This window comes from Priapulus caudatus, unplaced genomic scaffold (assembly GCF_000485595.1).
Source record: "Priapulus caudatus unplaced genomic scaffold, Priapulus_caudatus-5.0.1 Scaffold33, whole genome shotgun sequence".
In the NCBI taxonomy this organism is placed as follows: Eukaryota; Metazoa; Priapulida; class Priapulimorpha; order Priapulimorphida; family Priapulidae; genus Priapulus; species Priapulus caudatus.
Window position 1 is genome coordinate 494,770 of NW_014577094.1, and position 15,591 is coordinate 510,360.

The 15,591-nt window shown below is 44.2% G+C and overlaps 3 protein-coding genes across 3 annotated transcripts in view; 2 read left to right on the plus strand and 1 right to left on the minus strand.

The window, feature by feature from the left end:
- The window catches only part of LOC106817007 (coiled-coil domain-containing protein 130 homolog), a 14,481-nt gene extending 12,254 nt beyond the window's left edge, over nucleotides 1-2,227 (plus strand). The window contains exons 5-7 of the mRNA XM_014821656.1: nucleotides 362-537; nucleotides 1,039-1,177; nucleotides 1,505-2,227. Coding sequence (XP_014677142.1) covers nucleotides 362-537; nucleotides 1,039-1,177; nucleotides 1,505-1,971 — 782 coding nt within the window. The 3' untranslated portion in view covers nucleotides 1,972-2,227. The remainder of the gene's footprint in view (nucleotides 1-361; nucleotides 538-1,038; nucleotides 1,178-1,504) is intronic.
- Nucleotides 2,228-3,246: 1,019 nt separating this feature from the next.
- On the minus strand, nucleotides 3,247-8,819 carry LOC106816726 (zinc finger protein DZIP1L-like). The gene is made up of 2 exons (XM_014821346.1): nucleotides 8,751-8,819; nucleotides 3,247-5,768 (listed from the first exon to the last, which is right to left on the minus strand). The coding sequence occupies exons 1-2, from the start codon at nucleotides 8,752-8,754 to the stop codon at nucleotides 3,247-3,249; spliced, it is 2,526 nt and encodes an 841-aa protein (XP_014676832.1). The 5' UTR covers nucleotides 8,755-8,819.
- A 63-nt stretch (nucleotides 8,820-8,882) lies between these two features.
- LOC106816978 (calponin-3-like) overlaps nucleotides 8,883-15,591 on the plus strand; it is an 8,748-nt gene continuing 2,039 nt past the window's right edge. The window contains exons 1-2 of the mRNA XM_014821624.1: nucleotides 8,883-9,032; nucleotides 9,671-9,819. Of these exons, the coding sequence (XP_014677110.1) occupies nucleotides 8,982-9,032; nucleotides 9,671-9,819 (200 nt within the window). The 5' untranslated portion in view covers nucleotides 8,883-8,981. The remainder of the gene's footprint in view (nucleotides 9,033-9,670; nucleotides 9,820-15,591) is intronic.

A 15,591-nucleotide genomic window follows, 5' to 3' on the forward strand; every position in this document is an offset into this window, starting at 1 on the left:
TTCCAATTCTGGATGGTTGTTATTTCCCTTGGAATGAATATAGTTATTATCAGGACTGCTTACTAATTTGACAGATGATATATTTCCTGTGTGATTGTCGTATATTGCTAATATGTTGCCAATTTATATATGACCATGTGACCCTAAGATCTGTATGTGTGTGCGACTAAAAATTTATGTACCCATTTACTCATGAGTAATTCGTGAGTTGTCTATTTTATTAAGGTGAATTTTAACTTTATTAATTAATATTTTACATCAATAGCTTGATCATGCAAGCGATCCTAGGGATCTAGGGATGGTGTCTCCAGTGGTCTGTTTAGTTTGCACATGTTTTTTAATCTTGTTTGGGTATTTACAGATAAGGATGACCAGAAGAAATTTGCAACTGATGCTATGTTTAAGCTTGAGCATGGTGCTGATGACAAAGGCAAGGCAAAGAGAGCCCAGCCAGTTGTTACAAGGCTGTTGGAGAGACAAGATGATCGCTGGAAAGACGACTACATGGTTAACAAGCTGCTACGTAAAGTTTTTAGGGTTCGTATTTAAGTTTTTTTTACATTAAGTCTGCTGTGCAAATTCTGATGTCATACACAAGACTAAATTTATTGTCATCCTATCTATGTTAGCTTGTGTGTGATAGCACAAATTGTGTTATTTTGTACCAAAGCTTTCACTAATTGCGGTCAAACATAAAATAATAATAGAGGGAGGTGAGGGGGAATGATGGGAGATAAATCGGAAGAGAGAGAGATATAAAGAGATAAAGGGAAGGAGGGTGAGTGAACGAGAGGAGAAGGAGAGAGAGAGAGAGAGAGAGAGAGAGCGAGAGAGATAGCGAAATAGAAACAATGGGCACTAACCATGGTAATTCTGTATATATCACATCAAAGTCACATGAAATGCAATCAGTATCTAATGGATAGCTTAGGCTTCAGGCCTCACCTAACTCAAACTCATTTTGTCAACTCGCTGCATCTGCTGCACTACATATTACACTCTTATTTCATCTTCAATGTCATTAACAATTGTACACAGGATAAAAAGAAGGAAATAAAGGCCACACATGAAAAAGACCAGAAGTTATTGGTAAAGTCATCACTTGACATCGATTTACTTCCCGAGAGCGAAGAGGATGCGAGAGTTGCCGGGCTTGTAAAATATGGAGACTTTATACGTACGTAATATTCCTAATATTCCTTTCTAAGCCAATGGAAAGCATCTAGGTAGTTTTATTTTGTTATTGATGTGGCTGATAGTGTCAGGTAAATTAATATTATTACCGTGACATCTCTTTGCAGAATGTGCAATAGCCAAATTATGAAATAATATCCAGTAATTTTCAGACCTATCCCAAGTCCTTACCATTATCATAACTTTACGATCATTCTTCTAATGATACCATGTGCTGTAATGACTCGATTCCATCTTTATATGGACTAAAGAATTCATGATTTAGCCATGAGAACCTAATATGCATAATTTGATTGTTGTTTACATGTAGCACCTGACAAAAAGCAGCAAGAAACTAGGAGAGCAATAGTGGAGAGACCTCTGTTCTCGACAGGGCCTTCCATGGCGACGCATGTCATTGAACCATCTTCATCTACGGCTAAGCCATTGACAAACTGGGAGAGCAAGATGATGCATGCGCAAGCAGCGGATAAACTGAAAACTGCATTGGCAAATACGAGGTCACTGAGTCGGGAAGATCTCGGAATCGTCCCCAAGAAAAGTTTGAATAACATGGAACCTTCAGGAGAGGGTGCTCTTCGGGAACTGATGCCAGACTTGGAGGCTGCTTCAGGCGAGGGTAGTGCTAACGGTGATGCAAGTTATCAGGAAGCTGCATCAGCTCCTACTGGCGTGCTTTCCTGCTCGTTAGTGTCCAATGATTACAATGACAGTGATGCAAGTAGTGATAGTAATAATCTTGATAGTGAGCGAAATTTACAATCTACAATAGATTAATGGTGTGTAGATGTTTGGGAATACACATGATAATACTGCTTTAAAATTGAAAAATATATTAGCAATCAATCAATTTAGATACATAGATACACTCATAAAACTAAAAACCCAAGTGTTTATAAATTAGGCAACTGTACATCAACTGAATTTATTTTAATCACTGGATGTCAATAATGATGGGCAAATCATTTCTAGACACATTTTTTGTTAATGTGATAAATAAAGTTGTAAATATGGTGAGTTACAGGTTGAACAATTTTACCATGTATTATTTCATTTGTAATTCCTGAATACTCTCTTTATAACACCGAATATGTGGACAGCTAAGTATGTGAACATACACACCAATAATATATCAGAAGTGAATAAAACAATATTTTTATTCACTCCTGATTATATTGAAATAAATTTGGCCATTGGCACAAATAGACGTGCATATAACAAAGCATTGCAAGCTGTACAATAATAATATAAGTTTAACAAGCTTATACAAACTGCAAGTAATAGATTTGAAACTATGACGTATAATTAATATTATTATAAAGTGTCCAGTTGATAAATGACTCGTAGAAAAAATAGCCTTTTCCATCAAATATCAGAATAAAGAGTAATGTATACCTTTTTTCATTATCAACACAACCTTGAAATTATTCACAAAATATAGTGGACGGAAGTAAAAGACTTACAGTTGTATAAAGGACTATATCAATTTAACTTGTTGTTTTCAAGTTAATACAACCAATAAACAAATTTAGTACATGTGGGACACCGCTCTGATATAATCCTATGGTATGTAAGCTAGTGTATAATTTCCATATATACAAATACATACAAGTACTAAAATACAAGAGACCATTGGTAGCTGGTCTGATATATTCATGTTACACCATGGAGAAATGGAAAATGATAATTACATGCATTAACATGCAGCAAATGTTTCATTTGCTGGCTAACCTTTCATAACGATTCCATCTCTGTTACTGTGCTACCAAAAATATTTCCAAAAGGTAGACAATGAGCTGCAGGTTTTGGCAAAAACTGACATACGCGATAGATGTCCTGTCCTGAGAAACTCTTCACCGCGCGCACCTACGGAAACTCACAGAAAAAACTTCAAAAAATTCATCGGCCCGCCCGCTATGACAAGTGGTGCCATCCATCGACACACGGCGCACATTTATCGACATGTGGTGCCATCTATCGACATGTGGCACACATTTATCAACATGTGGCGCACGTCTATCGACACGTAGCGCCATCTATCGACGCTCGCGATCACGCGACGCCGAGGTCCTCTATGTCGAGGTCGCCGCCGTCGCTGTCCCAGCTCGTCGACACCCTGTGATTGGTCGGCTGCCGCTCGCCGCCGCCCGGCGCGTTCAGCGTGACCGCCGAGCCTCGCGACGACCCCCACACGCTCGTGCCATACGTCGACTCGGGCTCCGCGCTGCTCGAGCGTCGCGGTTTCACGGCCGGCGGCGCCGCCGGCGCCGCCATGCGCACGCTCCTCGGTTTCGGCCGCGGATTCCCCCGCGGGTCCTCCTCCTCCTCCGCCGCGGAGGAGAGCGAGAAGTCCGTATCGGAGTCGGGTTGCACCGCGCGGGGGCTCCGCGGCGGCACCTTGGGTTTCCCGCCGGGACTCTTCCCCTTCAGTTGCCTCTCGATGGACTTCGTCAGCTCGGCGACGACACCGGATGATCCCATTCGCGCGACGGCCACCGGCGACCTGCCGTGTTTAGCTAACCTCGTGTCCTGCACTCCAGAAGATGTGGCTTCCTCCAACTCGCTGGCCGAATCATCCCATCCGCTGGGGGAATCTGCGCTCGCTTCGACGGCGGCGATTCCGCGTGGCCGTTCTGATTGCTGTTGCTGTTGTTGTTCTTCTTCTTCGTTGTCGTCACTGTCCGACTTGCTCCATCTATTGGAGAAGTTTGTCGGCGCAGTCGCGTTAGAAACGAGCGAAAGCGCGTTTTTCTTCGGTGTGCCCGACGTCAGTCTAGCAGGCTTCAGAGAACCGTTCGCTGGCCTCCTTTCACCCGGGCTACCGCTCACGGCTCTTGCGTTCGGGCTCGCGCATTTCCGCACGACGGGAGCAGGTGCCTTATCGGCCCGCGCTCTCCGCCTGCGTTTTGCCGCCGCGTCGCTCCGCCGCGCGAACTGCTCTCTCACCGCGAAAAAGCCGTCGTGCTTTCTCGCAAGCCGCTGCCCCTCCAGCTTTAGCTCGGCGAGCCGCTGGGCGCATAGACTGTCGCCGATTCCCACCGCGCCGTATCGCACGCCCCGGTCCTCCAGCGACGCGTTGAGAATGCCGAGCATCTCGGCGCGGACTCCTGTCAGCAGGCCCGGCTGCTTCCTCAACGCGGCGATCATGCGGCCGCTGCGCAGCATGCCGTACTCGTTCGTGCGCAGCGAGTCGTCGACCTCCTCCTCCTCCTCCTCTTCGCTCGCGGCGGAGGATTCCTCCGATTCCTCGGGCTGCGGCTGCGGCTGCGGCGGCGCGGGTCGGCTGCGTATGTCGTCGAGCGCCCGCTGCTGCTGCCGAATGAGCGCCTCCTGCTGGCGCGTCTGCCTCAGCAGCTCGCGCCGCTGCTCGTCGTAGTGGCTGCTCCTCTGTCCCTGCTCCTCGCTGAGCGTGCGCTGCTGCTCGGCTAGCAGGTCGCCGAGTTTCGCCCTCTCCGCGTCGTGCTGCCTCCTCATCTGCTTCAGCGCGGCGCGGTAGTTCTTCTCCTGCGAGACGAGCTGGCGCTCCATGTCGGCCTGCACGGCGCGCACCTCCGCGTGCAGCTGCGTCGTCAGCGCGGCGATCTCGGCATGGTGCTTCTGCTGCGACTCCTCCTCAGTGTCGCGCAGTTCGCCGAGGTGCGACTGCTGGCCGGCCATGCGCGCGCGAAACTCGGCGAGCGCCTCCTGCGACGCGCTGTACTTCTCGTGCATCTCCTTGATCTCGCGCAGCAGCATGTCCTTGACCTGCTCGACCTCGCGGTGGTGGCTCTCGTCCTGCGCCGCCTTCCACTCGCGCATTTCGTGCTTCGACGTCTCCTCCGACCGCAGCCGCGCCGCCTCCTCCTTCTCGGCAAGCGTTATCACGCTGCACCGCTCCTTCTCTAGCAGCTGCTCGGCCGCTTCTAGCCGCTCCTTCATCATTTTTAGGTCGGCCTCAAGGGTTTTGTTTCCCGGCGCGTTCGAGCCGACTCCCAGCATGTTGGAATGACGGCGTAGGATGTGACTCTGCACGTAACTTGCGGCGATGAAGGCCTTGTCACAAAACGCGCATTTGTGAGCCATGTCGATACTGGGATTCGTTACCATCTGCTGCTGTTGCTCGGCTAACAGTTTTTTCTTCCTCCTATTTTCCTTTTTCAGTGCCTTCATTTCTTCACTTTGCTTTTCCAGCTGTTTTGTCGCTTCGGCAAGTTGTTCCGAGTGCTTGTGAATTTTCTCCTGTAGCGGTTCAATGCAATTATGCAGGTAATCCTGCGAATGCAGCAGGTATTCGATGGTGAACTGTGCCAGTTTATACACCTTGACAAAGTTCGAGTCGACATCGCTGAAGTCAAGTTCACGCTCAATGTTACAAAACGTTATGTTGGAGATATTATCCTGAAGCGCTGTTAAATCCACTTCTCTTGCTATTCTGTCAATGTCCACAGATGCCAGTAGCCGCCAGTCAAGTCGTTCCGTTCTCTTGCGAAACATAAAACCAGTGCCTGATATACTTGGTCCATACCCATTGATCCCCTGCTGGTTACCAAAGGCACCGAACAAAGATGGTTGTCCCCACACCATCTCTAGAGCCTCTGAAATTCAGAAAATGTCTACAAATATTGCATGTCGTTAACTATTAAAACTAAATCATGATGGGGCACAAATAATAGAATAGTAAACTGCAAAGCTGTTTTGCTTTTTCTGGGAACGAGACCCTGGCAAACTATAATTAGGGCATCTTCTACGTGTGGCACATAGTACACATTGCAATTACTGCACATAATTGGTCCAAATTTTTGTTCTGGTTTTATTAATTTGTATGAATTATATTTCTACATGCTTTGTAGTCATATGACCGTAGCAATATAGTTAACTTTGTAAATGCTCAGCTTTAATACACATAACATGCTGATAAGTGTTTGTTGTTTCGTATGCTTGATATATTCTTGTTTGCATACATATTTATTCCTTTTTTGTTAATAGCTACGTTTCTTACTCTGCTATAACTACTACCAAAATTTTGGTCAATTACCTAATTTATTTATTACCAGTTGTTGACCTTTCTAGTTTGATAGAATTCCACCTTTTATAAACACTGACTGTGTCAATTGCTCATGATCCTTTTATATGCACTGTAATCAATTCATACAAAGATCATGCGCTACACATCAGCAGCTTACAGAACTTTACAACATAATTATTATGAGTATATATGCACATAATTGGACTTATTTTAGTATTCCTCTCAACTTATTCACTGAAGTGAAGTTTAACCCTAACTTGACTAGAATATGACTAGAATATGAAAGATAGGAGAAGGACCTAGGCCTAGGGTAACCCCACACCATCGCAAGCTAGAGAGCAGCAGCAGTGCACTTGCGAAATACAGGTTGTACCTGTAGGGTTACATCATACCTAGCCAGACTAGGCTTTAATACTGCTACATGTTGTAGGATAGCCACAGGTTATACCTTGTCGCTTCTCAATACGTGGCGAGAAGCCTCCTATGACATGTAACAGTCACAGAGCCTGCTCGCACTAGTCATAGAAGTGAGAAGCAAGAAGGTGGTATTAACAACAGGCACTTAAAACGTTTCAATAATAAAATAATGTAAACAAAAGCCACAGAGCGTCTGGGCTCATCTGAGGTCTGTTGCTACGATTATAAATGTAACATTTAAGTCGTGCGTAGTGACACCTTTGTTAGGCGCAGATATGCAGATACGCAGTTGCGTACACATCATTTCAGCAACCTTCTGCATTCTGCATACCTCCCAAATCCTATTGGTTGATACAAATCGCGTGCCTGAAACTCCTGTTTTATGGTGCATTGTGACCCTAACCCTAACCCTATTAAAAAAAAAAATTATTGTTGTAAAAATTATTTGTTGTTATTAAATTGTTGTAAATAAATCATGTAAATATTTGCATTAATTGGAAAAAAATAGTTAAATGGATAAAGATGGAAAAATACAGAAATAAGGTAAATAATAAAAAATCTGATGGGATTCGATCCAAGGACCTTTGAGCCGTGACGCCTGTGCTGTACCTGTTCAGCTATCCAGGCTTATTGGCTTTCTAGATTATGGATGTGCCATGAATATGAGAATGAGGGTCAAAAAGTTATCAGACACTTACTCTTCGCACGTCAGTGGAAAGCACATTTCATGGTCCTTTCAATAAAGTGATAAAAATGGTAGGTCAGCGCTGAAACAAAAAAGTTTTTCACTCTGTCCATTAAGCCATGTCCTCAGAAAATGACTGATATCTGACCTTTACCCCACTGCCCTTTGACCTGTGACCTCCATCACACTATACACTGAATATTAAGAGCATAGGTCGAGTCGTTGAGATTTGTGCCGCAATACCGTATTTCCTCCTATACCTTAAGTAAAGGGGGAAATATTCCCCCTCCGTTTACACATCTTGACCTTTGACCCTTGACCCCCAAATTTGTCATCCCGAGTCCTTTTCACGATCCTCCGCGACGTCCCGAATATCGCGACCGTACGTCGAGCGGTTAAGATTTGTGCCCAACTGTTGACGCACGGACGCACGGACAGACGGACGCACGGACAATCATGCGATTCCACAAGCTGCATCTGACTACGTCAGATGAGCTAATAAACACGAAATGTATAATTTACTACCAATCTCTCTACTCTCTTTCACTTATTATTACTGATAACTTCCTGTAAATGCCTAACCTGTATGATACAGGCGGTTCCGCTTCACTACACTTAGTGTTAGGGTTAGTGTAGTGAAGCGGAACCGGAACCGCCTGTATCATACAGGTTAGTAAATGCCTGTAATTTCCTCTATATTTTTATTGCTTGTGCACAGCGCCGTGCAACGGTGCATGCGGTGTACTTGTGTATTGCAGAGGAGCATTTAAACGGAATTTACAGGAAATTATCACTATCACTATCACTATCACTATCAGTATAGGCGAAAGAGAGTATCAGGCGAAAGAGAGTAAAGAAACATTGCGAGAAACTATCAGGCGAAAGAGATTAAAGAAACATTAAAGTAACTATTGGGAGAGTTTTCCAGTGTTTTCACCACTGCGGCGGAGCGAAGGGCTATGGCCTTAGTACTAGTAGCCTATAGCCTAGGCTATAGTATAGTACTAGAGCTACATCGTACATGTACATGTTGACTGTTGAGTGTTGTGTACTCGGAATGACGTACCGAAGAATACCGTACAATTATGTATCTTATAATCTTATTATCTTGTAATTAACGACACGGCTACCACTACTACTTGATTGATCTGCTATCAAACTACCTCTTACTAAATACAATTTAGACACATACCCTTTTGAGATCAATTAAAACATTCAAAACATCACAGATTCGACTGAATACGATTCAAATATTTTTTCAGCGATGCAACAGAGTCTCCATCTATGTACTATTTGATCAAAATTAATCGCGATAAACGTGACCGCCAGACGGCAAAATAGCTAAAATCGCGTGTGGCAACTAAGAAGTATTTCACCCTACAAGCGCTCATTTGGCCGTATAATGACATCAATTAAATGTACATTTCGCTCAGAGTGGCTGTAACTTACCCATGCTTGATATTTTAAACGGCCTTCTGGTATCTTTACTCGATTAATCCTCTCTTGTTTCACTGTTTACTACGAACAGCGCTGCGCATGCGTAGTGTCTGTGCGCGGTGCGCTGCTCTGAAAGTACGCAGTGTACGAATAGTCGTACGCGCAGTCTGTTCGTGTGTCGTTTGATGAGTGTTGTTGTTGGCAAGGAGTAGTGTTTCACGTTTTACATCTTAGGATTCAGAAATGGCAAATAAGGGACCTACGTATGGATTAAGCAGGGCGTGTCAGCTTAAGGTGAGTAAAAGCATCACGATCTCGATACAGAATCACAGATCAACAGATTTAGTTGCTGTCGCCGGTTTTCTACGCAGTACAATCACCGGGAACCGGCGAAATTGCTCGCTCAGCTAAAATACACAATACGCCCGTAGACATAATATTGACGTGTATAGTTATCTAATCGCATCAGCCAAATGGCGTGCTATGCTAGGTTAGAGATGTTTGTAACGCATTGCGAAGCCAAAGGCCACAGATGCATGATGAATGGGCTCTGCCAACACAGCAAACGCCTCAGGCTCAGGTGTGTTCTGGATCTCGATCACCACTCCGGAAAAATTGCTGGACCCATCGTTGTCTGTGACCTAAGTTAACTAATTCCCAAACACGCATTTTCTCTACGACGAGAAAGAAAACGTATATTCTGGCTCAATGCAATCGCCCATAATTTCATCCACCATTCAGTCCTTTTTGGCCCAAGAGTCATAATTAACAGATGAAATGCAGACGCAGCTATTAAAAACAGGTTGCTGCTGGTCGGTGTATCGGGGTTTGTACGTGCGTAATTCACTACTCTGCCAAAGTATTCTCGTTTTTACCCTTGGGGAGATTTTCTTACGCCCAATGCAAACTGAATTAGCTGTTATCTGTTGCAGACGAATGCAAAGTTTGATATGAACCTGGCAAAAGAGGCACTGACATGGATAGAGGAGGTAACTGGTAGGAATCTAGAATCACCTAGAGGGGATTTCAAGGATCAATATGATGTTCAGGAGGCACTAAAGGATGGGCAAGCATTATGCGAGTATGTTTCACTTTATATTGTGTAAATGACATTATACGTGATACAAAAATATATATGTAATTATATATATATATATATATGTCAATTGTCATATACAAGGCACAATGAGAGCTTGATATTTACTGTATAGTAAATTGTTTTGTCGCATTTCAGACAGCCTCACCCCTGGGCCCAAAATTCTTATCTAATATTATCTAATATTGCCAGACATGTTTCTGCCCACACAGTTCAGTCAGTACAAATTTTTATTGGTTTTCAACAGTATGCAGTAGATGTAGTCTTGATTTGAATGCTGAACTTTAAAAGGGTAAACAAACTTTTCAAAAACTGTAAGCTAATTGTGCATAGGCATTCTTATCCAATATTCAGTTGTCATAACTCAGGATAGAAGGATCTAGTAGTATCAGTCAGTTGAATAGTTCAGTAGTAATAGAATGATTGGAAAATCAATTGTATCTGTATGATTATTGCAGTTCTGTGCCTACATCTACAGCTTGCATGATTAATTAGATTCTGCATTCTCATTGTTTCTTTACTGCCTAAAGTCAACTGAATTCATTGTCGGATTATAAGGCCTTAATTACTGTTTTAACTGTAGCTCACGCAGTCTTGGCGGCGAGTGATCATAGCTGAGTGTCAAGGAAGTGACATCTAATACGTATATATAATAGAGAACTTAGTATGTACCCTGAGTAGCCGAACGTATGTGTGTGTGAGTCCGGGGAAAGGCTATACAGCTGATTGTACCTCACAATTTATCTGCCTATCAGGATAATTGGTAGTCTTGGCAAACCAGCTGGAGCATATAATTTGGCAATGGCTGCTGGCCATACAGGAGTCAATACCCTATTTATTTTGGGATACTTTTGTCTGCATTGTACAGTCAGAGTGGGAGCATAGTTGTAATAATAAGTAGGATTATTGTGCCCGATTTTAAATGTACTTAAGATGTGGTAACGATAATATCAGGAGTAAGATAATATAGATAATTCTATATTATCTTACTCCTGATAATATGTGTGCGAAACGTTTTGATAACAATATTGATTTTTACTATTACACTCCCTATAATTTTGACTTAAACTCATACTGTACATTAATTTGGGAATCATTGGTAACATTTTGACTAAAACCTGGTAGTGAGCAGAAAGAATTGCATAGCATTTACTAGAAATTTACAAGTTGTTATGAGACTGGATAATACAATGAACATATAGGGAGTAAGACAATCACATTCTTAATTCACTTTTATTATTCATTTATTATAATTCACTTTTTAATTCATGTTATTATTCTAATATGATCGTATCTATACCAAAGGGCCTATTGACTTGCCTTGCCTCGCCTTGCCTCGCCTTGACTTGCATTGCCTTGCCTCCAACTAAATGATATATCAACAAGATCAACATATTGTGGCTCTTTGTCTATACAATGTTACATTATACACACAATGTATTATAATACATACAATGTATTCATAAATTGTTTACGTGCATTATCCATTGTATTGTTTCATAAAGTAGCATTCTCGGCAGACCGCGCATGCCAGCTCCCAGGTGAACCACTGTCAGCCCACATCATTGTAACGTCGTATATTGCGTGCTAGTGCTGTGTGTACCCTGGATACATAATCATAATCAATCTAATTGGATACCACCCCGGGTGAAATTGCAGTGAACTAGAAGTGCACCACTAAAACTCATTTTTCTTGCTAGGGTGAAAACCAATAAATTATGTACGTGGCAATATGCGCTAATACAAGCAGCTAGGCGATGTAGCGCAGCGACCTCATAAATATCAAGAGCGTATAAAGAAGGCGTATTTATACGCTCTTGTAAATATGCATGTACACCGTCACGTACGTATAATTGTAGTGACCTCACCTTTAACTTCAACCCAGGGCTCCCGTGTCGATGTAAGGTTGTGTAAGTCCGTCCGTGTAAGGTTGCACAGCTCCATTCTGTTTTTGGACTGAACTTGGGTTCCTTGTAAAAGCACACATGATTTTTTATATGCGTCTGGGGTGGGCTGATTCTTTAGATTTTAGTCATTGAACCTTGTATTTCATAGTTATCTAGGAGTAATCCCAGTCTAAATATGTAAGTAAAGCAGGTGCATGCCTATATGTGCTAGCTATGCAAATAGAGTGCGTTAAGAGTTCTCATTCCAATGCGTTGTTCAAAATGTTTCTAGGATAAGTAACGCCTATGGTGGCTACTGTCTCGAGTGTTTCGTTCACATGACACGTTCACATGCATGTCAATTGGTTTTGTTTATGCATGTGCATACATACATATATATTGACTCTCCTGAACATTCTGTTGGCACTACCTAAAGGTTAATTTACACTGGGCTAGGCTCGAAATAAATAATAGCAGGTACTGTGCGTTCGGTTACAGCCCTATAGACCGAAGGTCCGATAGACCGAAGGCCCGATAGACCAAAGGTTTATTCGAATACGCAGTGGCTACACGTCCGGAATCGGTCGCCTAGCCTCCAGGCTACGCATCCAGACATCCACTGATGCCGTATTCGAACGTGAATATGCCGCACATCTACCGATGCCACTATAAACCCTAACCTTAACCCTAACCCTAACCATAACCCTAACCCTAACCATAACCCTAACCCTGACCCTAACCCTAACCCTAACCCTAACCCTAACCCTTTGCAATATTCGGTCTATCGGACCTTCGGTCTATAGGGATGACCCCGTGCGTTCAGTGTACGCCAGACATGACAAATTAATGTTCTAGTTTGTATAGTTTAATCATTCAGTGTGTCAAATATACTAGCTATAGTTACACGCGGAATCTGGTGTTTCTGAGCACGTTACTCCAATTTACCTGGTTCTTTGCCCAGGCTACGTATCTCCGCTGCCATCTCAAACGTGTCTCCGTCATCGATCTTCTAGACTATTCCATCATTTTTCACGCCTCTTCATTTTCCTCTCCGCTGCCTCCTTCACCTTCTCATCATTTACGACTTTATCTACTCTCCCCGTCCCCTACCTACGCCACACCTTTATCGTCTCCATTTTTCTGCCCCGCTATCTTCATTAGCTTATTCCTCTCTCTTTACATTCTCTGATTCCTCTGCCCCATCTAGGCCTACATTCTCCACCATCTCCTCCTTTAGCCCCTGTACATCCCCCTACTTCCTTTCCATTTCTTCTAGCTCATCGATCTTATCCTTTACCTCCGCTACGTCACCCAGCTTTCTTTCTCTCACAGCTGTACAGATTGTTTTTTCCCCTGTGGTAGCTATAGTAGCTATAGCTGTAGCACGTCATCATTGTACAGTGTATGATATGTGTGTGTGTGCCATCCCACTGGCTTAAAGTTCACATCGCAGGGTTGTCTTCATGCTATGCAGTACAGGAATGTGCTTTTGTGTGGATAAGAGAAATAGCCACTTCTAAAGACCTGTTTTGAAAAGAAGATGTGCTGCCACATGTAATGGCGTACGTGACAGAGCAATGTTAGCCTCTCGTCAGTGTATGACGCACATTATATGTCGATATATCTATACAGTGAAGAATTGATAACTAGTAGCAGATGCCCATACATAAACATCAAACGGTAGCGTCACGAGCAGGAAACAAAATAAATAGGTAGATTTTCTCATTGAGAAATAAATTTCGGGGTTTTGTTAACTGTGGCTATAATGCGTGTCACAGACGCCCGCACTCCCCCACGCACGCGCGCACTCCCGCCCACACGCACGCACGTACGTACATACGCCCTTCCGCCCGCCCGCCCGCCCGCCCGCACGCACGCACGCACGCACGCACGCACACACACACACATACATACAGACGCACACATGCACGCATACAACCATACGCGCACGTACTATGTGAGTACGTATATGCGTGCGTACCTACGCAGCACATCGTATACACATGTTCATGATACTTGTAACGTTCAGGGCACGCACGCACGCACGCACGCATGCATGTACTATCGCGTCTCACAGCCATGTCCTACAGACAAGAGCCATATATACTAACCATTCTCGCTTTACGACTATTGCTCGTACTCGCGTGCGACTGCCGTCTATGTAAAGCTGGTCGTTGTTCCACTCCACCGAGTGGCGTGCGTTTATACGTACGTACCGTACGTATCATGTACGGACACCCCCATGCCTTCGCGACTTCGTTCGGGGTCAGTAAATCAGCTCGCGTGCAATATCGCGGCAAAACTGCCGAGTTTCCCCGGCCCTGTGTGCCAGCCAGCCTATTGGCGAGAATGTGGCAGGACGGGTTAAAACCGACAGGCCGCATATAATCTGATGTCACGCGCCTAACAAAATGCGCGTACGAGGAAAGGAATTTAGGCAGAATGGCCGAATGTTTGCGTCCGTGCTGCGTCTACGGGTGGGGGACTAATTAAGGGGACACTGACAAAGAAGCAAGGGCGAAACGTGCTTGTCATTCAAATGAGCATTATTGTAAACGAGTCGACTACACACCCACACTAACTTACTAGGTAGTAGGAGTAAAAGGCACTCGAGTCACTGATCACTGTTGTCATCGGGCATCTTTGTCACGTCGGCAGTGAATCTTTGTATGCAATCGTGACGCGACGTCTCGCAGGGTTTTACAGTAGAAAGGGGTCTTACTGGGGCTGATAGGGTCTATGTCCCCCAGGGTACTGCCGGAACGTACCCTGGTACTAAATACTACTATCTAATATGCCGGACCGTACCTCGCCTACTCCACTAACGAGTCTAGGGAGTCGCCTACGCCTACTCCCTAACCATAACCCTAACCCTAACCTTAACTCTAACCCTAACCCTAACCCTAACACTAACCCTAACCATATCAGCTAGATAGTTACCAGGGTACGTTCCGGCAGTACCCTGGGGGACATAGACCCTATCAGCCTTACTGGGTCTTACATTACCTTACAATAAGCTGATTATGTCTCGAGAATATGCCTTCATTGCGGCTGGTGGCTAGCGAGATAGCGGGCAGCTGTGCATGTGTGGACAGTAGTTGTGAGGTCATGTAACACGTGTGGGAGGGTCAGCTGTAATGGTGACTGCCGCTGAGAGGGTCTATGTCCCCCAGGGTACTGCCGGAACGTACCCTGGGTACGGTCCGGTATACCGGAACGTACCCTGGTACTATCTAATATGCCGGACCGTACCTCGCCTACTCCATTAACGAGTCTAGGGAGTCGCCTACGCCTACTCCCTAACCCTAACCCTAACCATATCAAATAGCTACCAGGGTACGTTCCGGCAGTACCTTGGGGGACATAGACCCTATGAGCGTGGCTGCCCGCTAGTCCGAAGGCCCACTAGTTCGAAGGTTCACTAGTCCGAAGGCTCACTAGTCCGAAATACTCACAGGGGATGTAGGGGGAGGTGTGTGTGTGTGTGAGGGGGGGGGGTGGATGTGTGGCAAAATTGTAGACAACGGTAAAACCTCATTATACCACCCCTCGTAATACCGCCGATCTCACATATCGCCAGGAAAATGCCAATGTACAGATCGTTTGTATCTATTTGTACGTAATTTAGCCTCGTAATACCGCCCCTCGTACACCATAAAACAACATAATTCACACAATTTGTGCGTGTGTTTATTTATTTATTAATTTGTGGGCATGGAGATATAAGGGGAATTGTACGGCAAGTCTATAAATTACATAAGTACTACAAGAAGGTACAAAGACTAAATTTGGCTAACGCTCCATTAGGAGTGTTCCCAACTTTGATATCATTAATGGTCATAATAAAATAAAAATAAAAATATATATATAT